Source organism: Crotalus tigris, unplaced genomic scaffold, assembly GCF_016545835.1.
Source record: "Crotalus tigris isolate CLP2741 ecotype Arizona unplaced genomic scaffold, ASM1654583v1 scf7180000017753.6788120, whole genome shotgun sequence".
NCBI lineage: Eukaryota > Metazoa > Chordata > Lepidosauria > Squamata > Viperidae > Crotalus > Crotalus tigris.
This window is the reverse complement of record NW_024096615.1, coordinates 6,039,298-6,052,935: the sequence shown is the minus strand read 5'-3', so window position 1 is coordinate 6,052,935 and position 13,638 is coordinate 6,039,298. Positions and strand designations below refer to the sequence as shown.

General features: G+C 44.3%; 1 protein-coding gene across 1 annotated transcript in view; it reads right to left on the bottom strand.

The window, feature by feature from the left end:
- The window catches only part of KCNMA1 (potassium calcium-activated channel subfamily M alpha 1), a 50,836-nt gene extending 37,480 nt beyond the window's left edge, over positions 1-13,356 (bottom strand). The window contains exon 1 of the mRNA XM_039340576.1: positions 12,384-13,356. Coding sequence (XP_039196510.1) covers positions 12,384-12,719 — 336 coding nt within the window. The 5' untranslated portion in view covers positions 12,720-13,356. The remainder of the gene's footprint in view (positions 1-12,383) is intronic.
- Positions 13,357-13,638: the final 282 nt, after the last annotated feature.

Here is a 13,638-nt window from a genome sequence, read left to right as displayed (position 1 = left end):
AGCAGAAATGCAGTTGCTTCCATTCCTTGCCAACCAGCTGCTCAGAGCCGCTTGCTCGCTTGAAAGATCGGAGGACAATTATCGGATTACAGCAGAAGGGAAAAACAATCACCCTTCAACTCGGAGCGAGCGACTCAGCCTTAAAAATATTTTGCTAGTCCAAAAAGGCCATCAAATCCCCCGCCAAGAAAATCTCCCATTCATCACAGCCTGAGCCCCACCCGCCTGGTGCATGATTTGCACGACCTTCAGATCTGTCTACTTAACAGGCGATCAATGGAATGATTCATTCATAAATCCTGGGGCTGAAAAACCTCAAAGCCAGGCGACATCTTCAAAGTGTGAATGTAACGCTGCAGAGGAAATGCCAGGGAAATACCACATCAACAACGCAGGTGAGCTAATGTGTGATTGTTTTCCTGGCAGAAGCAATCCTTGGCATCTAGGCCAGGCTACAGAAAAAGAGTCACTCAAAACATGTGCATGCGGCACCAATTAGCTGGAGGTTTGTGCTTTCAACCCACAAATGCATAGGTATGGTATAGGGTCTCCTGCTTCAGCAGGGGGTTGGACTAGATGACCCATAAGGTCCCTTCTATTCTACATGGTTTGCCATTGCCTCCTTCCTAGGGCTGAGAGAGAAGGACTGGCCCAAGGTTGCTGGCTTCCTACTAAGTCTAGACCAGGGGTGGGGAACCTTGGCTCTTTTATGACTTGTGGACTTCAACTCCCAGAATTCCTGAGCCAGCAAAATCTACAATTTGACGCAAGCACACACAAATGGTGCAAAGGAAGTAGACAGCGTTGTATAGCAGTTAAAGGAGTTGTATTAGCAGGGCGGATACTAAGATCGTTTGGTACCATCACTTGGTCCAATCAATCCCACACAGGGTGGGGAACCTTGGCTCTTTTATGACTTGTGGACTTCAACTCCCAGAATTCCCAGCATGGCTGGCTCGGGAATTCTGGGAGTTGACGTCCACAAGTCATAAAAGAGCCAAGGTTCCCCACCCTTGGTCTACTAGACCTTACAGCCTCCACTTTCTAGACTGTTGCTTTAACTGATATACTTTCCTGACACATTTACATACATGGAGCTTCACTTATATACATATTCAGTTTTTTTATTTTATTTTCCTTTATTCTATTCCCCACTTTTTTCCTGTTTTGCCCATGCAAGCAGTTCTCCATATAAGTCCCTTTAATGGGATATCCTCATTTAAGACATTTAACTTGTCTTCTCATTTAGTTCTGCCCCTGGGAAGCAGATCCTAATCAACCTGGAAATGTGTCCTGAAAATATTCAGACCTTTTACTGAAAATTACCACTAAATAAGCAGGTTAGTTTACTCTTCTGAAGTGGCTCTGCCTTTCTGGGTTGGGAATATTTCAGCCTAAGTCTATCTGCAATTTAGATCAAAGGGAAAGTCAGTCTGACTCCTCAAAACATCTGTTTTCAGCCAAGCAGCTGCAATTGGCCTAAACTCTTGTGTTTAGTAAACGTGGAAGATGTCAGCTTGATCTCGGAGAAGTTTGATGTTCAGCCACTCTGGAGCCCCACGAGACAAATTGCTATAAGACTCTGAATAGGACTGATTTTTAGCCTCTCTCCCCATCTGAATTTCCAGCTGTCTTTCTCGTCTTGTGGATAAAAGCAACTTAAAACTTTGATGCAAAGAACGAAGTGGGTATTTTAACATACACTCAAATACATTAAGCTACTGCCCGCCTGATATCTTGTGAATAATATAAACAATTCATTCTGGCCCCAAAAAAAGGGAACATCAAAGGCCATATATGACTATAGCTCAGTCTAATTTAAAGTCTTCTGCGATGCCATCCAGATCAATCTTGGACAACATAGCCGATTCCAATATATTTACTTGGTAGATTGAGGCAGAAAACATTCCCACTGCAATTTTTCCTGATGGATTTGTCTCTAAAGCCAATTAGTTTAATTAACCTGGACCTCTGTTTGACTTTATTGGGCGTTATCATTTGATAACACTTCTTTATGTCCAACTTACATTTTCAGAAGAGGAGAAAAACAGAATAATAGAGTTGGAAGGTCTTGTTGGAGGTCATCTAGTCTAACCTACAGCTCAAGCAGGAGACCCCATACCATTTGGACAAAGGACTGTCCAATCTCTTCTTTCCCCCAGCCACCTTCTTTCCCCTGGCCACCCCACCCCCCATTTAGGTCAACAGTAGAAGAAGTATCAAGCAGACCATTGTGAGCGTCGAATATTGCTTATTTGCCTGTGGTGGCCCTGAATTGATCTGGGATAGTGGGTTTAGCATCACAGCATCTTCTAATGCAGGATTCTCATTTGTGTCCCCTGTGTTTCCTACCTTCCCTCTGGTGTTAATCAGTTTACCTTGGTCTCCAAGAGACCTTCTTTCATTTGCAGGAAAAATGAAGCTGTCTGTTTTTCTCTTTCTAGGAGGGAAGCAGCTGAAAACACTTCAGCCTGGCATCAGAAACTAGCAATCATTAACTTCTGCCAAGAATAAGGAGCGGCTCTGGGCACCCCCTTATGCAAACTAGAGAATGTCTGTGCATCTCTGCATCTGCAAATATCTCCAGGCCCTTCTTCGTGGCTATCTTAAAATACATTTCTCAAATCAGCAGAAAAGTAAGCGGCATGGTTCTGACAACTGATTTTTATTCTGCCTGGATAACCAAGCTAGCAATCCCGGAAGGAAATCAGCCACCAATTGTGGGCTTTAATGCAGGGGTCTCCAAACCCAGAAACTCAAAAGACTGGTGGACTTCGACTCCCAGAATTCCTTAATTGGTGGTAAAGCAGGCTCAGGCAATGTGGGAGTGGATCCCTGGGATGTTGTAGCTACTTTTCACAATGTCTGAGACAGGTCACCCATCCCTCAGGCTGTTTCTGCGTATGAGTCTAGCCCAGTGGTTCTCAATCTTTTTAATGCCGCAACCTCCAATCGGTCGTAAGTCGAGGACTACTCAACCAGTCGTAAGTCGAGGACTACTCAACTGGTGCAGCACCGTTTGCAGAATGGGACTTTTGGCGGGCTCAGCAGGGCAGAGACAGCCTGGACAATTCCTATTGGCTTTTGAAAGCAATAGAATTAGACTCTATTCAAGAGAGTCTATTCTATTGGCTTTCAAAAACCAATAGAATAAAAGGGAGTAGCACAGCTAAGGAAAAGGGGGGGAAATGGCAGACTGCGTTGTTTGGCAACCCCTGTGAAATGGTCGTTCGACCCCAAATGGAGTCCCGACCCACAGGTTGAGAACCACTGCTCTAGCCCTTTTCTGACAGAGAGCTACTACAGCCATTTGCTAAAGGATGCGTGTCTGTAGTGTTCTTCTCGGAGGCTTATTAAACCCACATCAAAACATAGCACAGCTAACAGAAGAAGTGCAGTGTGAGTCATTCCAGGAACTCTCTCCAGCTAATCCCACTCTGTGCACAGTGTGGCAGGAAAATGTCAATTGTCAGTAAATGGCCAGCATCATTGATTTTAACCTTGACTGTCTGTAGCAAGGGTTTCTAAGCTTTCTGGGCCACAGGCTCCTTTGAGAATCTGATAAAACCAACAGATCCCTTCTCAGGGGAAAAAAATGTATTTCAATGCATCAAACAAACTGTGAAAATAACCCAATTTTTCCTCCGCCCAAGTTTACACGTCTCCTGACATCTTTACAGTCCAAATTAAGAGCCCCATTCTAAAAAAGGAAAAGAGGAAAAGTAGTTCCACGCCGATTCTCATATATCCCAAATCAGTCAGTGGTGCCATGAAACGATAACTTTCAGCATCAAAAAACAGCCCGTAAAGTCTACACAGGGAGGTCAAATTAAACTGATGTATTGCACTCAATGTCTATGCACAGGAATATTCTTAAATTAGCCCCTGCTTGGAGTTGGATAAGGGTCAAGGGACTTCAAGGGAGATTGGACTTAGTTCGCTTGTGGCTATGTAGGGATTCTAGACTGAGCCCTCTTTTGACTCCACCCCCAGGTTCTCCTACAATATTTGAAGTACTGTCTTTTCCCAGTTATATCTACCCAGCCCACTAGGGTGGGGAGGCAGAGTAGGTTATGGGTTCCCCCCCCCCTCTTAAGGAGGTCCCTCTAATAGGATCAAGAAGAAAGGTCTTCTCCATAGTGCCTCCCTCCCTGTGAAGCATCATCTCTGCGGTAATAAAATTAGTCCCTACATTGACACTCTTTCACAGGGCCTTGAATACGTGGTTTTGACAATGGTCCTGGGAACCCCAGGGAGATATGGAGCCCATCAAAAGCTTGGTGTGATTGTTGTCATCAGCAGAGTGGGGATTTACTGGGCTTTGTGTTGGGATTTTATTTTTGCAAATTGCCTGGAGTCATTGTGAGTGTTCTTAATAAATAAATATCCAATCTTCCATATTATAGTCTCTTCCTGCCTGGCCTTAAAGCTTAATTTGTTTGCATAACGTCATTCCTCTGAAGAGCCTTCATGCAGAAGAGCTGAAGGCAAGGCACATCAGCTGATGTGCTTTGTTACCTATTTGTTATCCTTTCCACATACTGCAGGGAATGAGACCCCATGAATCTAGTCATTTCCTCCTTGTGCCATTCATTCCTGGAAATACACCATTTTCTCCCTCCCTCCCTCCCTCCCTCTGTCTTTCTTCTTCTTCTTCTTCTTCTTTCATGACATCAGAGCAAGAAAAAAAGAGCAGATGGGACCATGAGGAAGGAGAAAGGAGAGAAAAATGGTGTATCAAACATGCAATTTTGACATAGGTCAGAAACTAGCATGGCTCAGCAGCAGAAAAAAAAATTAAAGGAATTAATAAGGCTCAGTTCAGTGACAACAGATCTATCATGGTTAAGCAACTAGCCAGCCAAGGGATCACTTTAATTGCTGTCCATGTTATGCTGAAAGCAAACAAACAAACAAAAGTAAACAACATCTATGCAATGCGTAAAACTGAGTTACTGAATGAATTGGGCTTTGCTGAATTATAAACTAAGCCAAGCTAGCTGAGTTTAGCCAACATTGCAGGCTACCAAAACAGGCGGGTCAACCAAGGTTACCCCTAAATTGAGCATCTTTAGCAGCACTACGATTTTGGTGCACAAATCTGGTACATTCATCTTATGAATGTAGCCAATTGGTGTGAATACGGTTTTCATTTATACTATCTGGGAAATATCTAGCAGGAATTCCTGTTCTACATAACTCTCTGGATCAGACCGTTTTCTCCAACAAAAGGCATTAACATATTACAACACTGATCAAATGAAATCTGTGCTCTTTATCATGGAAGAGGCAGGATGTTTCATTTCACATTTATTCAGAGATAATTTATGACACACTCCAGAAACAGTCATAGCAAAATTGAAACCTTTGAGAGAAGTGGATAGATTTGGTTGTTTCTACCTTTTTATAGACTGCTCCAATCTTTGTAGACCCTGAGAGATACACCACAAACATAACAACATGAACGTAGCAATCAATAATAAGCTCAGTGACTTCCCACCACGTTACTAAGGGACAAAGGCTTACCAACAAGTTTATTTGGGGTCTGTCAGCATGAAAGAAACGCCAGGGTCAAACAATCCTCCAGAGAAAGGCGTTCTAGCGAGTGGAGTTCCACCTTTGCCAAGTATCTCCTAATGTGCTCTGGGTCTAGAACAGCTATCAGGAACATTGTTCTCAGAAAGACCAGAGAGATATGAATGAACCACAGCTCCATCTGATAGAATTATATCTGATCTCGCTTCTCCCTGTCTATTCTCAGACTTCCTTCCGATTAAGCCAGTCCACAGACCGGGGGTTAGGAACCCCTGCTATAGATCACCTTAAGAATCTCCCTTTGGTTGGCACATCACCCCAACCACCTTGTATTATTGTTGGCATAGAGGAAAAAGTATGAATTTAATAAGGATTTCCCCAGAAGAATTCTTCACAATTTTATGCTAGCTATCTTTCCAGTTTCCCAAAGGGAAATGTTGCTTTAAAATGCCTCTAGAACAATGGTTCTCAAACCTTTTTAATGCCGCGACCCCCAACCGATCATAAGTCGAGGACTACTCAACTGGTGCAGCACCGTTTGCAGAATGGGACTTTTGGCGGGCTCAGCAGGGCAGAGACAGCCTGGACAATTCCTATTGGCTTTTGAAAGCCAATAGAATTAGACTCTACTCAAGAGAGTCTATTCTATTGGCTTTTGAAAGCCAATAGAATAAAAGGAAAAGGGGGAAAAAATGGCGGACTGCGTTGTTTGGCGACCCCCGTGAAATGGTCGTTCGACCCCAAATGGGGTCCCGACCCCACAGGTTGAGAACCAGTGCTATAGAAGCATGCCATGTTAATGCTGGCTTCCTCTCAGCTAGCCACCCTAAGATGAGAATGGGAACAAATACTCAAATGCAATCTGTATAGCTGAAATGAAACGATGCCCAGTTATTTCAACGTGGTTTAGCGTTCTTTCTTCAGAGGTCTCATTATTTGGGGAAAATATTTCATTGCTGTGTTGTTTCTATCATCTTTCCCTTTTACTTCCAAATTATTTTCAAAGAAATCCACATTGTAAGCTAGGTGATGGCATATCTGCGAGGAAGCAAGAGATCCAATAGCTGAATGTCATATCTTGACAGCAGCCTAGCAACCATATATATTTAAAAGGCTGGTGTGTGTTTTATGTGTATCTGTGTGCCAGGAATAGCTGGAACAGACCTGGTCTTTCCATTCACAAACTAGAAAAGGTAAAAAAAGGCAAATGGAGAATATCCAGCGGCTGGCCTCTTTTGGAGAGTCCTCGGTTGCCTATCAAGGTGCCACACCAAAGAGCCTTAACACTCGGCTTTGCTTTGCCAGAAAAGCATTCTTGGAAATAAAAAAATAAACAAAGTATTCAGCACTCTAAGACTGCAAAGCTGAATGGCAGGTCAGCCACAATCCTACCCTTCCTAATGTGGACAAATCTGCGCCAAGCAATGACAACCGACAGACTTGTAGACTTGTAGCACTGTTAAACTGAAGTAAGGAGCATTCGGGGGAGAGGAAATGGCCAGCGACATCCATGGCCCTCCTTGAGAATCCAAAATGAACAAAGAAGCCATTTCTGTGTAAGGTCCAGCTGAACGTCTTCAGAATGCTTCATCAAGTTGGATGTGAAGAAGACAAGATAAAAGGAGTCGTATTAAAACATAAGGACTCCCCAGAAGGGCTGAGCTGTTTCTCTTCCTGAGCCACATAATTTTTCTTACAGTGTGTCTTTTTGATCTCTCGGTGTACTTGGATTAAACCAACATGTTCCAGGACTGAAATGGAGGCTAATGAACACTGAGTTCTCAGTCCCTTTTCACCACACTCCATCCCACCTACAGAAACGCATAGGAGGAATTGTACTCCTTAGCCGCAGTGACACATCCAGGTTAATCCTTAACAAGCAGTCACGAACAAAAGGTTCATTTCACACCCCAAGCAGCGATCTTAAATGTGCACACCTGCTCTCTAAGCAAAATAGATGCCAGAATTCAGGAACCATTTGAAGAGTATAGTCAATGGCTAAGGAACATGATCAGCAAAACCAACAGAAACCCAGCAACTGAGTATCTTAAGAAACAAGTTATGCTTTCTTTTTCAAGGATCATCCCAGTTACATCTTTCTGGGAAAACAAGAAACACAGCCCAAACATTTGTTTCTATACTTTTTTTTAACTAAACCAGAAGTGATACACTTCAACTATTTGTAAGTTGATAGGATAGGATAGGATAGGATAGGATAGGATAGGATAGGATAGGATAGGATAGGATAGGATAGGATAGGATTGGAATTAGAATTAGAATTAGAATTAGAGTTAGAATTAGAGTTAGAGTAAGAGTTAGAGTTAGAGTTAGAATTAAAATAAAGGATTGAAGAATAGAATAGAATAGAAAAATAGAATAGAATAGAATAGAATAGAAAATAGAATAGAATAGAATAGAATAGAATAGAATAGAAAAGAAAATAGAATAGAATAGAAAATAGAATAGAATAGAATAGAAAATAGAATAGAATAGAAAATAGAATAGAATAGAAAATAGAACAGAAAATAGAACAGAAAATAGAATAGAGTAGAATAGAATAGAATAGAAAATAGAATAGAAAATAGAATAGAAAATAGAATAGAATAGAATAGAAAATAGAATAGAGCAGAGCAGAGCAGAACAGAATAGACCATTTTGCACTCTCACAACCGTTGCAGCATCCCCATGGACACGTGATCTAGATTCAGAGGCTCATATTTATGATGGTTTGCAGTGTCCTGGTGGTTCACGTGCTCCCCTTTGGTGACTTTCTGACAATCAAAGTCAAGGGGGGGGGGAGCCAGGTTCACTTTACAACCAGATTACTAACTTAACAATTTCAGGGATTCCCTTAAACAATTGAGGCAAGAAACGTCGTAAAATGGGGCAAGACTCACTTAACAAATGTCTCACTTAACAACAGAAATGTTGGGCTTTCCATTGTGGTCCTATATTGAGGAATACCTGGAATTATATCCTCTCTCAATTGTCCTCTAAAAATTAAAGAGCCCCAGGCATTCCAGCCTTCAAACCCCCTCATCATTCCAGCTGCATTTTCCTGATCTTTCCCTAACTCTTCTGGTTCCTTTTTAAAATATTGCAAAAAGAAAGAAAGAAAGAAAGAAAGAAAGAAAGGAAGGAAGGAAGGAAGGAAGGAAGGAAGGAAGGAAGGAAGGAAGGAAGAAAGAAAGAAAGACGGAAGGAAGGAAGGAAAGAAGGAAAGAAGGAAGGAAGGAAGAAAGAAAGAAAAAAAGACGGAAAAAGAAAGAAAGAAAGAAAGAAAGAAAGAAAGAGAGAGAGAGAGAGAGAGAAAGAAAGAAAGAAAGAAAGAAAGAAAGAAAGAAAGAAAGAAAGAAAGAAAGAAAGAAAGAAAGAACTGGACAGTATTTCAGATATAAAATGCACCATAATAACCACCAATGAAAGTGATGACCAGGCTGATAAATTAAGCATGCGAAGAGTCAGCATCTTCAAAATTTAAGTCAGTTAATGCGGATGCTCAAATTCCAAATCCCAACGAAGTCCTCAACACCCTTCCTGTTTTGCTTCCATGGGGCTTCTGTTGGAAGGCCACCTCATGTTAATTCTGCCCAGGAAGTATTTTCAGAAGACTACAAATCCAGATGAAGGTTATGGATTGAGTGGATGAAACGTAGAAGAAGCTTGAAAAGCTCAAAATGTTGGCCTCCACAGTGGTCTATTTCCTTTTCTCTTTTCCCTGTCACTTTTCAACAGGCACCTGAACAAGACTTATCAACGCAACACTTTGGTCAGTCGAAACATTGCTTGCTTTCCCAACACTTTTGAAAACTTTCCACAATCAAAGTCTCAACTGGAGCTGATTAGAGGCAGGAAAGAGAGAGATCCCTCCAAATGCTTCAAATCTGAAGTCTTGATCAATGGAAACAAGATTTTTATTCTTCTTTGGAATGAAAAGGGAACTGGATCAGAATGAGGAAGATAAATTCATCAACTGAAGAATTCACCATTTCTGCGAAAAGTGAACCAAGTTGAATTTTACACCTGAAGGACACCCAAATATTAAAGAGAGAGAAATCCCAGGCCACGTTTGAAATACTAGCTGGGATTGTTTTTGTACGTTGTATCTTTCAAGTATCTCTTTCACACATGCCCTAGAAACTGTTGCAAATGGTAGCATTTGCACCTCTCCGTTTCCTTCCAAATTATATTCAACCCTTTTAATTCTATGGTGGTCTAAGTGAACTAGGAAACCCTTATTTGGAGCCTGTATTGATTGGGGAAAGGGGTTGTTGCTGAGAGTATTTGTTTATTTTATTATTTTGTTATTCATTCACCTGTTGCTGGCAATGGCTAAATCAAGTAAAACTTGACACGGACAGGTCAAAATTTTAAACTTTGCCAGACAGCTGAACCCATACATGGACAAGAAAGATTTGGCATGGTAAAAGCAAAAAAAAAAAAAAAAAAAAAAAAACCCAACCAAATTAATTGGGGAGTCCTAATATTTATTAGAAGCCGTATTTCTTTCTGTTTGTGGGTTTTCAGCAGATGGGGGAAGGCACTGTTGGACAAGACAGAAGATTCGCTGTGCTTATTCCTCACTCCCAACATTTATGTCCTTACACAACTGTCATTTCACACAACGTCCCTTGGAATCTGGCTTTTCAAGATCTCGGTGTCCTTAAATTGGCAGCGACAAACAAGGAAAGGAAAAGAGTGATTGAACAGATGGTTGTAAGGCTCCTTTCAGGGGGTCACCTACAATCAGCTTAATTCAGGCAGACAAATTTGTTCCTTAATACAGTGCCAAAGAATGCTTAAACTTTTCTAGTAAAAGAAGAACAGCATCCCATGGAAGGGAGAAAAGAGATGAACCACAGTAATTTGGGGGGGGGGAAGCTGAAAAAATGATCAGCAAGAAGAAAACTTTGTCTCAGTCCATTTTATTGGGGACTAAAGCTATAATTCTAAGCTTCACGGAACTCAGTAGGATTTTGACTTTGGGTGACATGGCATGTTGAATCCTTCAAACTATCAACGCCCAAATATACACGGAGATGGCCCAGCCTCCCTCTCGGTCCAGCTTATTTTTGACCAAATATTAGCATGTTCAGGATCAGCTATGCAACTGCCCCTCTAGCCATGTTTCCTTCCAAGCTGAACTGCGTTCAGGGTCATCCCAAGTGACAAGCTGGGACATATGTCCCATCTCCAAGTTTCTCGCCTGTCTGCAAAAGGGAAACAGGTTCGGTCTTGCCGTTTGGTGACCCCACTTTCAAATTCTGCCCCATCCTTCTCCACCAGCAAGCGCAGAATGATGAGGCACTCAGCCCCAACCTATCTCCCAGGGCTATACTCTGCCTGAAAAGAGGGGAGAGAATCCCCCAGGAAGATGCCCCAAGAAAATATAAAGGCACTAAAAGCGGAATGGATAAGAAGTCCATTAGTAACTCTGATTGGTTATATCACCAGTAGTTTGGGAAGGGAACTGGAGAGCTGGCCAGGGAACCAAGCCTTATAAAACTTCTGTCTACTTTCCAGGATAGCATATTGCAAATAAAAGGTTTATAGCAATTGTGGTTTTTAAAAGAAACAAACAAAAACAAGCGATTAGCAGTAACATGCTTTTGTTTCCCTTTTGATTTCTAGCAATGAAAGTGCATTTCCAAGATGCTTAAACTCTTCTATTTTTCTGCATCACGAAACGTTATAGAAAAATATAAGTGTGTTGGTTGGTTTAATTAATGGGTAGAAACCCCTTAGTAACTCTGATTGGTTATTCTCCAATAGTTTGTCAAGGAGACTTGGAGAGCTGGCGGGTGGCGGGGGGGGGGGGGAGAGAACCAAGCCACCTCACCTTTCCGTCTAAAACTTTTGTCTACTTTCCCGGATGGCATGTTGCAATTAAAAAGGTTTACAGCAATTGTGATTTAAAAAAAACAACAACAAAAAAACATGATTTTTTTTAAAAAAAAACGATGATCAGTAACATGCTTTTCTTTCCCTTTGGAAGCATCAACATTACATTTAAAAAAAAAAAAAACTAAAATAGATTCCTGGCTCCGAAAATGAACTATTTCCAAGATACCATGAAATGCAATGGGAAGAAACGTAATAATAATAATAATAATAATAATAATAATAATAATAATAATAATAATAATAATAATAATAATAATATGACAATAATGATGATGATGATGACAATAATGATGACAATGACAATGATAATGATGATAATGAGTGATAGTGTAATGATAGTGATAGTGATAGTGATGATGATGATGATGATGATAATAATAATAATAATGATGATGATGATAATGAGTGATAGTGATAGTGATGATGATGATGATAACAACAACAACAACAATAATAATAATATAATGACAATAATGATGACAATGACAATGATAATAATGTGATAGTCATAATGATAATAATAATGATAATGAGTGATAGTGATAGTGATAATGATGATGATGATGATAATGATGATGATGATGAGTGATAGTGATAGTGATAGTGATAGTGATAATAATAATAATAATAATAATAATAATAATAATAATAATAATAATAAAGTTAAGCGCATTCGCTTGCTTTAACTAAGTCCCTTAGTAACTCCGATCGGTGGTCCAATATTTGGGAGGGGCTTGGTCGACTAATAACGGACCCCCCCCGCCCCCTGCCCCCCCTCCCGCACGTGTCTTTGATCTTAAGGTTGGATTTTAACTTTTCCCCGCTTAGGGTCCCGTTCAGAGGGAGCCGCCCCGAGGGCAAGAGCCGGGGACATGACGAAGGCCACGGGGGAGGGGGGGAAGCCCGTGGGGCGGGGCGGGGGTGGCTGCCGCTCGGGCCCTCACCTTCTCCTTGGCCCCGCAGTGGCAGCAGACGGTCCACAGGTACTTGAGGGTCCTCCAGAGCAGGATGATGAAGAGGCCCCCGAAGAAGGTGACCATGGAGGAAGCCAGGAAGGCCCACCACATGCGCTGCCCGCTGTCGCAGGGCACCTCCATGGTGAGCGGGATGATGAGCGCGTTGGAGGCGCGGGCGGGCGCCGAGGACGAAGCCGCGTTCAGGCTGCTGCCGCCGCCGCCGCCGCCGGCCGGGCTGCTCATCCTAAGGCTGCCGCTGCCGCCGCCCGCGTAGTAGCTGGAGCCGCTGGAGCCGCCGCCGCCGCCGCCGCTGCCATTGGCCATGGCTAGCAGCGGGCAGGGGGGAGAAGCCGCTGGTGCCGCCGCTGCCGCCGCCGCCGCCGCCGGCCCCTGCCCCGCAGCCCGTCCCCGGCCATGGTGCCGCTCAGCCCAGGGCAGCCGCCGCCGCGGCGTCCTGCCTCGCCCCCTCCCGCCCCGGGGAAACGGGGAGGGGCCGAGGAGACGCGCCCGCCTCAGCCGGCCCGCAGAGCGGGTCTCTCTCTCTCTCCCCCCCCCCGCCTCAGTCAGTCCTGTCCAGTCCGCGGGCGAGGATGGACCGGCGCGCGCGCTGCTCTCCGCCGCTTCGCCTCAAGCAGCCGCCGCCGCCGCCGCCTGGGAGAGTCTCCTGCCTCGGCTCCCCCCGCCCACCTGGCAGAAGCGGGGAGGGGCCAAAAGAGCGACTGTGCCCCCACCCCCCGCCGCCGCCTCCGCCGCTCTCCTCAGCCGGCGTCTTTGTCAGTCCGTCCAGTCGGTCAGCGGGCGAGGACGCCGCTCGCCGCCGCTTCGCCTGAAGCAGCCCCGAGGCGTCCCTGCCTCCCCTACGCGCTCTCTCTCCCCGCCAGCGGCCCCTCCCGCCCGAGAGAAACGGGGAGGGGCCCCAAAAGCGCGACCGCCGAGCCCCCCCCTCAGCCAAGAGATCCCGTATATCCCCCCCCCGCAGCCAAAACCCAAAAAAACCGCCGGACTCTCGTCCGTCAGTCAGTCAGTGGGCGAGGCGGCCAGGCGTCCGCTCCGCCTAAGGCTGCCTTATTGCTCTGGTTATTGTGATGGTTTTCCCTTCAGGAGGGCGGAGGAGGAGACGGACGCGCCGCCACCGCCCAGCTCCGGCCGGGCTGCCTGTCCAGGGCTGAGGGCGGGGGGGGGCTCCGTCGGCCGCACGCGCCGCTTAACGCAGGTGGCCCCGGGGGCGGCGGAGGCGGCGGCG